General features: G+C 47.3%; 1 protein-coding gene across 2 annotated transcripts in view; it reads right to left on the reverse strand.

Annotated features, from left to right (window-relative positions):
• Positions 1 to 17,500, reverse strand: part of DEAF1 (DEAF1 transcription factor) — a 46,647-nt gene that overhangs the window by 4,937 nt on the left and 24,210 nt on the right. For both annotated transcript variants that reach the window (XM_075566814.1, XM_075566813.1), the window contains exon 10: positions 4,724 to 4,786. In XM_075566814.1, coding sequence (XP_075422929.1) covers positions 4,724 to 4,786 — 63 coding nt within the window. The remainder of the gene's footprint in view (positions 1 to 4,723; positions 4,787 to 17,500) is intronic.

The raw sequence follows: 17,500 nt of genomic DNA on the forward strand, positions 1-17,500 counted from the left end.
CCATGCCCCCCCAGCACACTGGCATTCTCGCCTCCCCACCATTCCCAGCCCCCATCAACACCATCAGCACCCACACATCGCCACCTTTGCACCTCCCCCATCGGCACACCCACATCCGCACCCCCACATCAGCACCAAACCCTCCCAAATCAGCACACCAATACAATCACCATCAGTACAGCCACAGCAGCACTACCACCGCACATGGGCCGCGTGGACCACTCCCCACCCAAATGCCACACCCACACCACAAACATCCCGGGCAACGCCGGGGCTCTCAGCTAGTATATATATATATATATATATATATATATATATATATATATATATATATATATATATATATAATGTGTATATATACATACATACATACATACATACGTACATACGTAGGTGTGTGTATATATGTATAGGTGTATATATATACACACTATAAGGAGCAGAATTCCAGCACACAGGTCTGCAATCAGTGACAGGTTTGGTTATTAAGATAAGATCAATGTTTCAGTCCCCGCTGGAACCTTTATCAATATAAACGTTGATCTTATCTTAATAAACCAAGCCTGTCACTGATTGCAGACCTGTGTGCTGGAATTCTGCTCCTTATAGTGTATATACACATATACACACACCTACGTATGTATGTATGTATACATTATATATATATATATATATATATATATATATATATATATATATATATATATATACACTAGCTGAGAGCCCCGGCGTTGCCCGGGATGTTTGTGGTGTGGGTGTGGCATTTGGGTGGGGAGTGGTCCACGCGGCCCATGTGCGGTGTAGTGCTGCTGTGGCTGTACTGATGGTGATTGTATTGGTGTGCTGATTTGGGAGGGTTTGGTGCTGATGTGGGGGTGCGGATGTGGGTGTGCCGATGGGGGAGGTGCAAAGGTGGCGATGTGTGGGTGCTGATGGTGTTGATGGGGGCTGGGAATGGTGGGGAGGCGAGAATGCCAGTGTGCTGGGGGGGCATGGGATACCGGTGTGCTGATGTGGTGGTGCTGGGGTGTGTGTGTGTATACATGTTTGTGTGTATACATTGTATGTGTGTGTGTGTATACATGTGTGTGTGTGTGTATGTGTACGTGTGTGTGTATACACGTGTGTGTGTATACACGTATGTGTGTATACACATGTGTGTGTATACACGTGTGTGTGTATACACGTGTGTGTATACACGTGTGTGTGTGTATACACGTGTGTGTATACACATGTGTGTGTGTGTATACACGTGTGTGTATACACATGTGTGTGTATACATTGTGTGTATGTATATATTGTGTGTGTGTATACACATGTGTGTGTATACACGTGTATACATGTTTGGGTGTGTGTATACATGTTTGTGTGTATACATTGTATGTGTGTGTGTGTATAAGTGTGTGTGTGTGTGTGTGTGTGTGTGTGTGTATACATGTGTATGTGTGTATACATGTGTATGTGTGTATACATGTGTGTGTGTATACATGTGTGTGTATATACATGTGTGTGTATATACATGTGTGTGTATACACATGTGTGTGTACACATGTGTGTGTGTGTGTACACATGTGTGTGTACACATGTGTGTGTGTATACACATGTGTGTGTGTATACACGTGTGTGTGTGTATACACGTGTGTGTGTGTGTGTATACATGTGTGTGTGTATACATGTGTGTGTGTGTGTATACATGTGTGTGTGTGTATACATGTGTGTGTATACATGTGTGTGTATACATGTGTGTGTATACATGTGTGTGTGTGTATACATGTGTGTGTGTGTATACATTATGTGTATGTATACCTGTGTGTATACGTGTGTGAGTGTATACGTGTGTGAGTGTATACGTGTGTGTGTATGTGTACATGTGTGTGTGTATGTCTCCATGTGTGTGTGTGTATGTCTCCATGTGTGTGTGTGTATGTCTCCATGTGTGTGTGTGTACGTGTACATGTGTGTGAGTATACGTGTACATGTGTGTGTGTGTACGTGTCTACGTGTACATGTGTGTGTGTGTGTGTACGTGTACATGTGTGTGTGTGTGTGTGTGTGTGTACGTGTCTACGTGTACATGTGTGTGTGTGTCTACGTGTACATGTGTGTGTGTCTACGTGTACGTGTGTGTGTGTCTACGTGCGTGTGTGTACGTGTGTGTGTGTGTGTGTACGTGTGTGTCTACGTGTGTGTCTATGTGTGTGTGTGTCTACGTGTGTGTGTTTGTGTCTACGTGTGTGTGTATACGTGTGTGTGTGTGTATACGTGTGTGTGTGTCTACGTCTGTGTGTGTGTGTGTGTGTCTACGTGTGTGTGTGTGTGTCTACGTGTGTGTGTGTGTGTGTGTCTGTGTCCCTGTGTGTCCTTTGGCCCGTGACTCCGCCTCAGGGAAGGGGGGGGGTGGTGGGAAGGGGGGGGGGGTGGGGGGGAGGTGGTGGGAAGGGAGGGGGGGGTGGGGGGGAGGGGGAAGGGGAGGTGGGAAGGAGGGGGGTGGGGGGAAGGGGAGGTGGAAGGGGGGGGGGGGTGGGAAGGGGGGGGGGGAAGGGGGGGAGGTGGTGGGGAGTTGGGAAGGGGGGTGGGGGAGGTGGGAAGGGGGGGTGGAGGTGGTGAGGAGGTGGTGGGAGGTTGTAAGGGGGGAGTGAAGGGAAGGTGAAGGGGGGGTGAAGGGGAGGTGAAGGGTGGGGGTGGAGGGGAGGTGAAGGGTGGGGGTGGAGGGGAGGTGAAGGGGGGTGGAGGGGAGGTGAAGGGGAGGTGAAGGGGGGGGGGTGGAGGGTAGGTGAGGGGGGGGAGTGGAGGGGAGGTGGAGGGGAGGTGAAGGGGGGGGTGGAGGGGAGGTGAAGGGGGGGGTGGAGGGGAGGTGAAGGGGGGGTGGGGGGGGGTGAAGGGAGGTGGGGGGTGAAGGGGAGGTGGGGGGTGAAGGGGGGTGGAGGTGAAGGGGGGGTGGAGGGGAGGTGAAGGGGGGGTGGAGGGAGGTGGAAGGGAAGGGAAGTGGAGTGAGGGGAGGTGAGGGGTGGAGTGAGGGGAGGTGAGGGGTGGGTGAGGGGAGGTGAAGGGGGGTGAGGGGAGGTGAAGGGGGGTGAGGGGAGGTGAAGGCCGCTCCCTCACCCGTCCGGCCGCTCACTCACCCGTCCGGCAGCTCCCTCACCCGTCTGGCCGCTCCCACGTGGATCTGAGGCGGGAGGCAGCTTGTTGTGGCCGCTCCCCCGCTGTGTCCCGGGCGCTCGCTCGCTCCGCTGACTGTAGCAGCGCCGGGGGGGGGGGGGGGGGGGGTGGAGGGGAGGTGATTTGAAGGGGGGTGAGGGGTGGGTGAAGGCCGCTCACACACCCGTCCGGCCGCTCCCACGTGGATCTGAGGCGGGAGGCAGCTTGTTGTGGCCGCTCCCCCGCTGTGTCCCGGGCGCTCGCTCGCTCCGCTGACTGTAGCGGCGCCGGGGGGGTGGGGGGGGTGGAGGGGAGGTGATTTGAAGGGGGGTGAGGGGTGGGTGAAGGCCGCTCACTCACCCGTCCGGCCGCTCCCACGTGGAACTGAGGCGGGAGGCAGCTTGTTGTGGCCGCTCCCCCCGCTGTGTCCCGGGCACTCGCTCCTCCGCTCACTGTAGCGGCGCCGGGGGGGGGGGGGGGGGGTTTGAAAGCGCGGGAGACACGGGGAGAGGAGGACGTGCGCGCGGGTGTGGAGGCTGATTTCGGGGAGGAGGAGGCGGGTATGTGAGCCCCCCCCCCCCCCGGGTTATACAATGCTGCTAATGTACACCCCCCCCCCTACTGTGTGTGTGTGTGTCCGTGTGTGTGTCCGTGTGTGTGTCCGTGTGTGTGTGTGTGTGTGTGTGTGTGTGTCCCTGTGTGTGTGTGTGTCCCTGTGTGTGTGCTTGTGTCCCTGTGTGTCCTTTGGGCCGTCACTCCGCCTCAGGCCAATGAGAGGTGTGCGGGGGCGGCCCAAGGGACCAATGAGATTTCCCCTAGGGACACCGGACATCCAGCAGGCAGGCTGGCATGCATGCATGCAGGCAGGCAGGCAGGCATACAGTGCTTTCACTAATATAGTATAAGATATATATATATATACATACACACACACACACACACACACACACACACACACACACACACATACATACATACACACACACACACACACACACACACACTAAGTTAGAGTGGTATACAGTACACCTGTCTGCCTCCGTATCTGTTTGTCTCAATATCTCTACATACATATACACACACACACACACACACACACACACACACACACACACACACACACACAAACACAACTTGACACAATGTCAATTTTGACACAATGTCAAAACATCCACTGACATCTTAAAAAGACACAAGGGATGTCACCGCCCGCGTCACAGTAAAGGGCGGGTGCGCGCGCGCTGATGCCATTTCACATACACACAAAAAAATGTGAAAAATAAATATGTACACGAGCATTGTATTCTTATTCGGCCGTCTGTATCTCGGGAAGCAGGGGGTCCCCCGGAGCGTACATTAAATGGGGTTCAACTCAGGAGAATCCCTGCTTCAAACCCAAGTTAAAAAAACAGTAATACAAATGTAAAAAAAAAAGCATGAATTTCCTTTTCATACGTCTATTTTTTTTTACCTTTGACCCACAATTGCTTTGAAACATACAGGCAAATGTAGATAGATAAGATAGATAAGATAGCTAAGATAGATAAGATAGATAAGATAGATAAGATAGACGGGGGCCTCTCACCCGCAGGAGGATCTCGTGCTTTCCGTCCATTTCCTCCGTCTGCTGGAACAAGTGGCCGTGAAACTGTGGAAGGACGGACACGTGCAGCGTATTAACCCCAGTCTCACCGAGCCATTTCAGCAGTACGGGCGGCCCTCGGCGATCCGCCGGAATCCGTCCCGCTAACCACCGTGGGATTGCGGATCCAATGTGAATCCACGGCGGTGAGCGGCGGAAGAATCTGCTCCCACATCGGAGAAGGTGTTTCCGTGAATAACGGACAGCGAGGACCGCCTGTACAACACTGTCCCCACTGCTTTTCCAGGTGGGTGCATACGTTCATCTCTTTGTCTCACATGGGACTGACTCTCTAAAGGGTCAGTCCTTCTTCTTAGGGGCAAAGTGTACTAATGGCAGTGACATGTTTAAGGGGTCAGTCCCTACTAGGGGCAAAGTGTACTAATGGCAGTGACATGTTTAAGGGGTCAGTCCCTACTAGGGGCAAAGTGTACTAATGGCAGTGACATGGTTAAGGGGTCAGTCCCTACTAGGGGCAAAGTGTACTAATGGCAGTGACATGGTTAAGGGGTCAGTCCCTACTAGGGGCAAAGTGTACTAATGGCAGTGACATGGTTAAGGGGTCAGCCCCTCCTAGGAGCAAAGTGTACTAATGGCAGTGACATGGTTAAGGGGACAGTCCCTCCTAGGAGCAAAGTGTACTAATGGCAGTGACATGGTTAAGGGATCAGTCCCTCCTAGGGGCAAAGTGTAATAATGGCAGTGACATGGTTAAGGGGACAGTCCCTCCTAGGAGCAAAGTGTACTAATGGCAGTGACATGGTTAAGGGGACAGTCCCTCCTAGGAGCAAAGTGTACTAATGGCAGTGACATGGTTAAGGGATCAGTCCCTCCTAGGGGCAAAGTGTAATAATGGCAGTGACAGGGTTAAGGGATCAGTCCCTCCTAGGGGCAAAGTGTAATAATGGCAGTGACAGGGTTATGGGGTCAGTCCCTCCTAGGACCAGAGTGTACTGATTGCAGTGACATGTTTAACCATTTGAGTGCCCCAGGACGTCATCATTACATCACGGGGACTGAAACTCCAGTAGTTACCACGTTATCCTCAAACGGTCTGTTTCGATCGCGTCCTGCGGTCCCATGGAGCGCAGGACGCGATCTGCCCAGTGAGGAAACGGAGGAAGATCCATCAACCCCGTTTCCTCCAAAAATGGCTGCCGCGGTTACATGACCTCTTCACCTCAGGCACCACGACCCCTCCAGCACTCAAAGGGTTAAGGGGTCACAATTGGGTGACTGACGCCCAAAGTATTTTTTAATCCTTTGTTAAAGCTGCTTTGTAAAAACGGGAACGGAGACTAGGGAGAGATTTGATCTCCGGTTGTCGGATGTCGCTGGGTGTTCAACAAGAGTTTGACACAAAGTCCCCTTTCTATACCCCGCCATTGATCTTTATTGGGTGTATGATAAGGACCTTGGTCTAGGGGTGAAGAAAACCCTTGATTGACAAACAGCCCCATATGCAGAGACCCCCCAAAGAAATGCAACTAGTGATACATTTGTAAAAAAATAAATTAAAGCTGCCAAATCTTTGCTCTTAGCACAGTTAGCTCATTTAAGGAAGCCAAACAGACTGTCAAAACAGGTTGTTTTCTGTCTGGCCACCATTAAAAATGTCACTGTCATTAGGTTGCGTTAGTCCTCAGTGGGTCGGGCCCTTTAAGGCAGTTCAACTGCTGAGGATTTCCACCAGGGTCAGTCCGCAGTGCGACCTGTCTCTTAAGAAGATTAAGAATATAAATACAGATCATCTTGCTGACCTGTGCGGTAAGTATGGGGCCACGGACGATAAAGAATTCTGGGAGAAAAGAGGGCTTCCGACCTTTGACCCTCCTGAAGGGAGGACACTCCGTTCTGAGATATTTAGATAATGGAATTGGTTTGCAGATCCACAAAGCAGATTTAACCCCCAGCCCTTTACACAGTCATTTCTTTTTTGCAAATTAAATCATTCCAATTTAATGGGCAGTTCGGGGCCTCCAATGCACCACACAAACATTAATCATGTACATTCATGTATATTTTCAAAATACAAACACAGATAATGCTCAATTCCAAATAAATAACAATTATAGAATAAGCACCAGGTGCATAGGGAAAATCCCCCCCTGAAGTGTCTCGTGACACGAAACGTGCGTCGGGGTCCTGTGACGTCACGCCGGTGGCGTCCGCATGAGGGTTGGTGCTAGGAGTCTTCACCTTGGCAGCAGTTACGGTTGTATTACCCATTGCTATTCACAGCCATACACTGGTATTTATAGCTCATACAATCTTATGGTCTGGTTTGCAACCCAGTAGTATCAGTGCTTATTTTGCACACTTAGCCTGCTGTATATACTATCCACACTTAGCCTGCTGTATATACTATCCACACTTAGCCTGCTGTATATACTATCCACACTTAGCCTGCTGTATATACTATCCACACTTAGCCTGCTGTATATACTATCCACACTTAGCCTGCTGTATATACTATCCACACTTAGCCTGCTGTATATACTATCCACACTTAGCTGCTGCAAGAGGTGGACGGTGGTATTTCTCGCTTATATGGGTATTAGTTACATAGAGGGTACTGTGTTTATGTATACCATTATTTCTACCTATAAGTGAGGTTACAGTGAGTGATATATATTGTGCTCACACTGTGTATTTACTATATACCACCTCACCACCTGGTAGTTACACTAGAGGGTATAACTTGTGTGTGGCATTAGCGTTTATTACGCATTTATACGTTATATTGCCACTACCATCCCCACTACCATTTCTCCCCCTAGCACCTCCCAGTTTGGGGATTCATTGTAATCCTATTTTAATACCACTTATACATACTTACTATCACTTGTTTCGGCGTATTAGTATTCCAATAAAATATTTATTATTTTTATTTTTCACAGGTTAGACGTCCCAATCGCCATATAACCCCATTATTTGTGGGTGATTGGCGCAAGCGAGGCTTCTCTGAGGATCACTATATCCCCCATTTATTATTATTATTGCACCATGAGTGCGAGCTAACAAGGGACTCACGTGACCTCGGTCACTGTCTTGTCTGTACTATATTTTCGAAATACACAGAAATGTAATGTGTTGTCTAACTCCTATTGTTCCATATAACCTCTCCCTATTACTTCATGTAACCGCTCTGTATAACTCCTCCTATTACATATAACCCCTCCCTATAACTCCTCCTATTGCTCCATATAACCTCTCCCTATAACTCCTCCTATTGCTCCATATAACCTCTCCCTATAACTCCTCCTATTGCTCCATATAACCCCTCCCTATAACTTCTCCTATTATTCCATATAACCGCTCCCTATAACTCCCCCTATTGCTCCATATAACCTTTCCCTATAACTCCCCCTATTGCTCCATATAACCTCTCCCTATAACTCCTATTACTCCATATAACCCCTCCCTATAACGCCTCCTATAGCACCATATAACCTCTCCCTATAACGCCTCCTATTGCTCCATATAACCTCTCCCTATAACTCCTCCTATTGCTCCATATAACCGCTCCCTATAACTCCTCCTATTTCTCCATATAACCTCTCCCTATAACTCCTCCTATTGCTCCATATAACCTCTCCCTATAACTCCCCCTATTGCTCCATATAACCTCTCCCTATAACTCCTCCTATTGCCCCATATAACCTCTCCCTATAACTCCTCCTATTGCTCCATATAACCTCTCCCTATAACTCTTATTACTCCATATAACCTCTCCCTATAACTCTTATTACTCCATATAACCTCTCCCTATAACTCCTCCTATTACTCCATATAACCCCTCCCTATAACGCCTCCTATTGCTCCATATAACCGCTCCCTATAACTCCTCCTATTGCCCCATATAACCCCTCCTGTAACTCTTCCTATTGCTCCATATAACCGCTCCCTATAACTCCTCCTATTGCTCCATATAACCTCTCCCTATAACTCCTCCTATTGCTCCATATAACCGCTCCCTATAACTCCTCCTATTGCTCCATATAACCGCTCCCTATAACTCCTCCTATTGCTCCATATAACCGCTCCCTATAACTCCTCCTATTTCTCCATATAACCTCTCCCTATAACTCCTCCTATTGCTCCATATAACCTCTCCCTATAACTCCCCCTATTGCTCCATATAACCTCTCCCTATAACTCCTCCTATTGCTCCATATAACCTCTCCCTATAACTCTTATTACTCCATATAACCTCTCCCTATAACTCTTATTACTCCATATAACCTCTCCCTATAACTCCTCCTATTACTCCATATAACCCCTCCCTATAACGCCTCCTATTGCTCCATATAACCGCTCCCTATAACTCCTCCTATTGCTCCATATAACCGCTCCCTATAACTCCTCCTATTGCTCCATATAACCTCTCCCTATAACTCCTCCTACTTCTGCATATAACCTCTCCCTATAACTCCTCCTATTGACCCATATAACCTCTCCCTATAACTCCTCCTATTGCTCCATATAACCTCTCCCTATATCTCCTCCTATTGCTCCATATAACCTCTCCCTATAACTCCTCCTATTGCCCCATATAACCTCTCCCTGTAACTCCTCCTATTGCCCCATATAACCGCTCCCTATAACTCCTCCTATTGCTCCATATAACCTCTCCCTATAACTCCTCCTATTGCCCCATATAACCGCTCCCTATAACTCCTCCTATTGCTCCATATAACCGCTCCCTATAACTCCTCATATTGCTCCATATAACCTCTCCCTATAACTCCTCCTATTGCCCCATATAACCTCTCCCTATAACTCCTCCTATTGCTCCATATAACATCTCCCTATAACACCTCCTATTGCTCCATATAACCTCTCCCTATAACTCCTCATATTGCTCCATATAACCTCTCCCTATAACTCCTCCTATTGCCCCATATAACCTCTCCCTATAACTCCTACTATTGCTCCATATAACCTCTCCCTATAACCCCTCCTATTGCCCCATATAACCTCTCCCTATAACCCCTCCTTTTGCTCCATATAACCCCTCCCTATAACCCCTCCTATTGCTCCATATAACCGCTCCCTATAACTCCTCCTATTACCCCATATAACCGCTCCCTATAACTCCTCCTATTACCCCATATAACCGCTCCCTATAACTCCTCCTATTACCCCATATAACCGCTGCCTATAACTCCTCCTATTGCTCCATATAACCCCTCCCTATAACCCCTCCTATTGCTCCATATAACCGCTCCCTATAACTCCTCCTATTACCCCATATAACCTCTCCCTATAACTCCTCCTATTACCCCATATAACCGCTCCCTATAACTCCTCCTATTGCCCCATATAACCTCTCCCTATATCTCCTCCTATTGCTGCATATAACCTTTCCCTATAACTCCTCCTATTGCTCCATATAACCGCTCCCTATAACTCCTCCTATTACCCCATATAACCGCTCCCTATAACTCCTCCTATTGCCCCATATAACCGCTCCCTATAACTCCTCCTATTGCTGCATATAACCTTTCCCTATAACTCCTCCTATTGCCCCATATAACCGCTCCCTATAACTCCTCCTATTGCCCCATATAACCTCTCCCTATAACTCCTCCTATTGCACCATATAACCTCTCCCTATAACTCCTCCTATTGCCCCATATAACCGCTCCCTATAACTCCTCCTATTGCTCCATATAACCTCTCCCTATAACTCCTCCTATTGCCCCATATAACCTCTCCCTATAACTCCTCCTATTACCCCATATAACCGCTCCCTATAACTCCTCCTATTGCTCCATATAACCGCTCCCTATAACTCCTCCTATTGCATCATATAACCTCTCCCTATAACTCCTCCTATTGCCCCATATAACCTCTCCCTATAACTCCTCCTATTGCTCCATATAACCGCTCCCTATAACTCCTCCTATTGCTCCATATAACCGCTCCCTATAACTCCTCCTATTGCTCCATATAACCCCTCCCTATAACTCCTCCTATTGCCCCATATAACCGCTCCCTATAACTCCCCCTATTGCTCCATATAACCTCTCCCTATAACTCCTCCTATTGCTCCATATAACCGCTCCCTATAACTCCTCCTATTGCTCCATATAACCTCTCCCTATAACTCCTCCTATTGCCCCATATAACCTCTCCCTATAACTCCTCCTATTACCCCATATAACCGCTCCCTATAACTCCTCCTATTGCCCCATATAACCTCTCCCTATAACTCCTCCTATTACCCCATATAACCGCTCCCTATAACTCCTCCTATTGCCCCATATAACCGCTCCCTATATCTGCTCCTATTACCCCATATAACCTCTCCCTATAACTCCTCCTATTGCTCCATATAACCCCTCCCTATAACTCCTCCTATTACCCCATATAACCCCTCCCTATAACTCCTCCTATTGCCCCATATAACCGCTCCCTATAACTCCCCCCTATTGCTCCATATAACCTCTCCCTATAACTCCTCCTATTGCTCCATATAACCTCTCCCTATAACTCCTCCTATTGCTCCATATAACCGCTCCCTATAACTCCTCCTATTGCTGCATATAACCTCTCCCTATAACTCCTCCTATTGCTCCATATAACCGCTCCCTATAACTCCTCCTATTGCTCCATATAACCGCTCCCTATAACTCCTCCTATTGCTCCATATAACCCCTCCCTATAACTCCTCCTATTGCTCCATATAACCTCTCCCTATAACTCCCCCTATTGCTCCATATAACCTCTCCCTATAACTCCTCCTATTGCTCCATATAACCTCTCCCTATAACTCCTCCTATTGCTGCATATAACCGCTCCCTATAACTTCTCCTATTGCTCCATATAACCTCTCCCTATAACTCCTCCTATTGCCCCATATAACCGCTCCCTATAACGCCTCCTATTGCTCCATATAACCCCTCCCTATAACTCCTCCTATTGCCCCATATAACCGCTCCCTATAACTCCACCTATTGCTGCATATAACCTCTCCCTATAACTCCTCCTATTGCTCCATATAACCTCTCCCTATAACACCTCCTATTGCTCCATATAACCGCTCCCTATAACTCCTCCTATTGCCCCATATAACCGCTCCCTATAACTCCTCCTATTGCCCCATATAACCTCTCCCTATATCTCCTCCTATTGCTCCATATAACCTCTCCCTATAACTCCTCCTATTGCCCCATATAACCGCTCCCTATAACTCCTCCTATTGCCCCATATAACCGCTCCCTATATCTGCTCCTATTACCCCATATAACCTCTCCCTATAACTCCTCCTATTGCTCCATATAACCCCTCCCTATAACTCCTCCTATTACCCCATATAACCCCTCCCTATAACTCCTCCTATTGCCCCATATAACCGCTCCCTATAACTCCCCCTATTGCTCCATATAACCTCTCCCTATAACTCCTCCTATTGCTCCATATAACCTCTCCCTATAACTCCTCCTATTGCTCCATATAACCGCTCCCTATAACTCCTCCTATTGCTGCATATAACCTCTCCCTATAACTCCTCCTATTGCTCCATATAACCGCTCCCTATAACTCCTCCTATTGCTCCATATAACCGCTCCCTATAACTCCTCCTATTGCTCCATATAACCCCTCCCTATAACTCCTCCTATTGCTCCATATAACCCCTCCCTATAACTCCTCCTATTGCTCCATATAACCGCTCCCTATAACTCCTCCTATTGCTGCATATAACCTCTCCCTATAACTGCTCCTATTGCCCCATATAACCTCTCCCTATAACTCCTCCTATTGCTCCATATAACCGCTCCCTATAACTCCTCCTATTGCTCCATATAACCGCTCCCTATAACTCCTCCTATTGCTCCATATAACCCCTCCCTATAACTCCTCCTATTGCTCCATATAACCCCTCCCTATAACTCCTCCTATTGCTCCATATAACCCCTCCCTATAACTCCTCCTATTGCCCCATATAACCTCTCCCTATAACTCCTCCTATTGCCCCATATAACCGCTCCCTATATCTGCTCCTATTACCCCATATAACCTCTCCCTATAACTCCTCCTATTGCTCCATATAACCGCTCCCTATAACTCCTCCTATTGCCCCATATAACCTCTCCCTATAAGTCCTCCTATTGCCCCATATAACCGCTGCCTATAACTCCTCCTATTGCTCCATATAACCTCTCCCTATAACTCCTCCTATTGCCCCATATAACCTCTCCCTATAACTCCTCCTATTGCTGCATATAACCCCTCCCTATAACTCCTCCTATTGCTCCATATAACCGCTCCCTATAACTCCTCCTATTGCTCCATATAACCGCTCCCTATAACTCCTCCTATTGCTGCATATAACCGCTCCCTATAACTCCTCCTATTGCTCCATATAACCTCTCCCTATAACTCCTCCTATTGCTGCATATAACCTCTCCCTATAACGCCTCCTATTGCTCCATATAACCGCTCCCTATAACTCCACCTATTGCCCCATATAACCGCTCCCTATATCTGCTCCTATTACCCCATATAACCTCTCCCTATAACTCCTCCTATTGCTCCATATAACCCCTCCCTATAACTCCTCCTATTACCCCATATAACCCCTCCCAATAACTCCTCCTATTGCCCCATATAACCGCTCCCTATAACTCCCCCTATTGCTCCATATAACCTCTCCCTATAACTCCTCCTATTACCCCATATAACCGCTCCCTATAACTCCTCCTATTGCCCCATATAACCGCTCCCTATAACTCCTCCTATTGCCCCATATAACCTCTCCCTATAACTCCTCCTATTGCTCCATATAACCGCTCCCTATAACTCCTCCTATTGCTGCATATAACCTCTCCCTATAACTCCTCCTATTGCTCCATATAACCGCTCCCTATAACTCCTCCTATTGCTCCATATAACCGCTCCCTATAACTCCTCCTATTGCTCCATATAACCCCTCCCTATAACTCCTCCTATTGCTCCATATAACCCCTCCCTATAACTCCTCCTATTGCTCCATATAACCGCTCCCTATAACTCCTCCTATTGCTGCATATAACCTCTCCCTATAACTGCTCCTATTGCCCCATATAACCTCTCCCTATAACTCCTCCTATTGCTCCATATAACCGCTCCCTATAACTCCTCCTATTGCTCCATATAACCGCTCCCTATAACTCCTCCTATTGCTCCATATAACCCCTCCCTATAACTCCTCCTATTGCTCCATATAACCCCTCCCTATAACTCCTCCTATTGCTCCATATAACCCCTCCCTATAACTCCTCCTATTGCCCCATATAACCTCTCCCTATAACTCCTCCTATTGCCCCATATAACCGCTCCCTATATCTGCTCCTATTACCCCATATAACCTCTCCCTATAACTCCTCCTATTGCTCCATATAACCGCTCCCTATTACTCCTCCTATTGCCCCATATAACCTCTCCCTATAAGTCCTCCTATTGCCCCATATAACCGCTGCCTATAACTCCTCCTATTGCTCCATATAACCTCTCCCTATAACTCCTCCTATTGCCCCATATAACCTCTCCCTATAACTCCTCCTATTGCTGCATATAACCCCTCCCTATAACTCCTCCTATTGCTCCATATAACCGCTCCCTATAACTCCTCCTATTGCTCCATATAACCGCTCCCTATAACTCCTCCTATTGCTGCATATAACCGCTCCCTATAACTCCTCCTATTGCTCCATATAACCTCTCCCTATAACTCCACCTATTGCCCCATATAACCGCTCCCTATATCTGCTCCTATTACCCCATATAACCTCTCCCTATAACTCCTCCTATTGCTCCATATAACCCCTCCCTATAACTCCTCCTATTACCCCATATAACCCCTCCCTATAACTCCTCCTATTGCCCCATATAACCGCTCCCTATAACTTCCCCTATTGCTCCATATAACCTCTCCCTATAACTCCTCCTATTACCCCATATAACCGCTCCCTATAACTCCTCCTATTGCCCCATATAACCGCTCCCTATAACTCCTCCTATTGCCCCATATAACCTCTCCCTATAACTCCTCCTATTGCTCCATATAACCGCTCCCTATAACTCCTCCTATTGCTGCATATAACCTCTCCCTATAACTCCTCCTATTGCTCCATATAACCGCTCCCTATAACTCCTCCTATTGCTCCATATAACCGCTCCCTATAACTCCTCCTATTGCTCCATATAACCCCTCCCTATAACTCCTCCTATTGCTCCATATAACCCCTCCCTATAACTCCTCCTATTGCTCCATATAACCGCTCCCTATAACTCCTCCTATTGCTGCATATAACCTCTCCCTATAACTGCTCCTATTGCCCCATATAACCTCTCCCTATAACTCCTCCTATTGCTCCATATAACCGCTCCCTATAACTCCTCCTATTGCTCCATATAACCGCTCCCTATAACTCCTCCTATTGCTCCATATAACCCCTCCCTATAACTCCTCCTATTGCTCCATATAACCCCTCCCTATAACTCCTCCTATTGCTCCATATAACCCCTCCCTATAACTCCTCCTATTGCCCCATATAACCTCTCCCTATAACTCCTCCTATTGCCCCATATAACCGCTCCCTATATCTGCTCCTATTACCCCATATAACCTCTCCCTATAACTCCTCCTATTGCTCCATATAACCGCTCCCTATAACTCCTCCTATTGCCCCATATAACCTCTCCCTATAAGTCCTCCTATTGCCCCATATAACCGCTGCCTATAACTCCTCCTATTGCTCCATATAACCTCTCCCTATAACTCCTCCTATTGCCCCATATAACCTCTCCCTATAACTCCTCCTATTGCTGCATATAACCCCTCCCTATAACTCCTCCTATTGCTCCATATAACCGCTCCCTATAACTCCTCCTATTGCTCCATATAACCGCTCCCTATAACTCCTCCTATTGCTGCATATAACCGCTCCCTATAACTCCTCCTATTGCTCCATATAACCTCTCCCTATAACTCCTCCTATTGCTGCATATAACCTCTCCCTATAACGCCTCCTATTGCTCCATATAACCGCTCCCTATAACTCCACCTATTGCCCCATATAACCGCTCCCTATATCTGCTCCTATTACCCCATATAACCTCTCCCTATAACTCCTCCTATTGCTCCATATAACCCCTCCCTATAACTCCTCCTATTACCCCATATAACCCCTCCCTATAACTCCTCCTATTGCCCCATATAACCGCTCCCTATAACTCCCCCTATTGCTCCATATAACCTCTCCCTATAACTCCTCCTATTACCCCATATAACCGCTCCCTATAACTCCTCCTATTGCCCCATATAACCGCTCCCTATAACTCCTCCTATTGCCCCATATAACCTCTCCCTATAACTCCTCCTATTGCTCCATATAACCGCTCCCTATAACTCCTCCTATTGCTGCATATAACCTCTCCCTATAACTCCTCCTATTGCTCCATATAACCGCTCCCTATAACTCCTCCTATTGCTCCATATAACCGCTCCCTATAACTCCTCCTATTGCTCCATATAACCCCTCCCTATAACTCCTCCTATTGCTCCATATAACCCCTCCCTATAACTCCTCCTATTGCTCCATATAACCGCTCCCTATAACTCCTCCTATTGCTGCATATAACCTCTCCCTATAACTGCTCCTATTGCCCCATATAACCTCTCCCTATAACTCCTCCTATTGCTCCATATAACCGCTCCCTATAACTCCTCCTATTGCTCCATATAACCGCTCCCTATAACTCCTCCTATTGCTCCATATAACCCCTCCCTATAACTCCTCCTATTGCTCCATATAACCCCTCCCTATAACTCCTCCTATTGCTCCATATAACCCCTCCCTATAACTCCTCCTATTGCCCCATATAACCTCTCCCTATAACTCCTCCTATTGCCCCATATAACCGCTCCCTATATCTGCTCCTATTACCCCATATAACCTCTCCCTATAACTCCTCCTATTGCTCCATATAACCGCTCCCTATTACTCCTCCTATTGCCCCATATAACCTCTCCCTATAAGTCCTCCTATTGCCCCATATAACCGCTGCCTATAACTCCTCCTATTGCTCCATATAACCTCTCCCTATAACTCCTCCTATTGCCCCATATAACCTCTCCCTATAACTCCTCCTATTGCTGCATATAACCCCTCCCTATAACTCCTCCTATTGCTCCATATAACCGCTCCCTATAACTCCTCCTATTGCTCCATATAACCGCTCCCTATAACTCCTCCTATTGCTGCATATAACCGCTCCCTATAACTCCTCCTATTGCTCCATATAACCTCTCCCTATAACTCCTCCTATTGCTGCATATAACCTCTCCCTATAACGTCTCCTATTGCTCCATATAACCGCTCCCTATAACTCCACCTATTGCCCCATATAACCGCTCCCTATATCTGCTCCTATTACCCCATATAACCTCTCCCTATAACTCCTCCTATTGCTCCATATAACCCCTCCCTATAACTCCTCCTATTACCCCATATAACCCCTCCCTATAACTCCTCCTATTGCCCCATATAACCGCTCCCTATAACTTCCCCTATTGCTCCATATAACCTCTCCCTATAACTCCTCCTATTACCCCATATAACCGCTCCCTATAACTCCTCCTATTGCCCCATATAACCGCTCCCTATAACTCCTCCTATTGCCCCATATAACCTCTCCCTATAACTCCTCCTATTGCTCCATATAACCGCT

The sequence above is a fragment of the Ascaphus truei genome, chromosome 12, assembly GCF_040206685.1.
Source record: "Ascaphus truei isolate aAscTru1 chromosome 12, aAscTru1.hap1, whole genome shotgun sequence".
Lineage (NCBI taxonomy): Eukaryota > Metazoa > Chordata > Amphibia > Anura > Ascaphidae > Ascaphus > Ascaphus truei.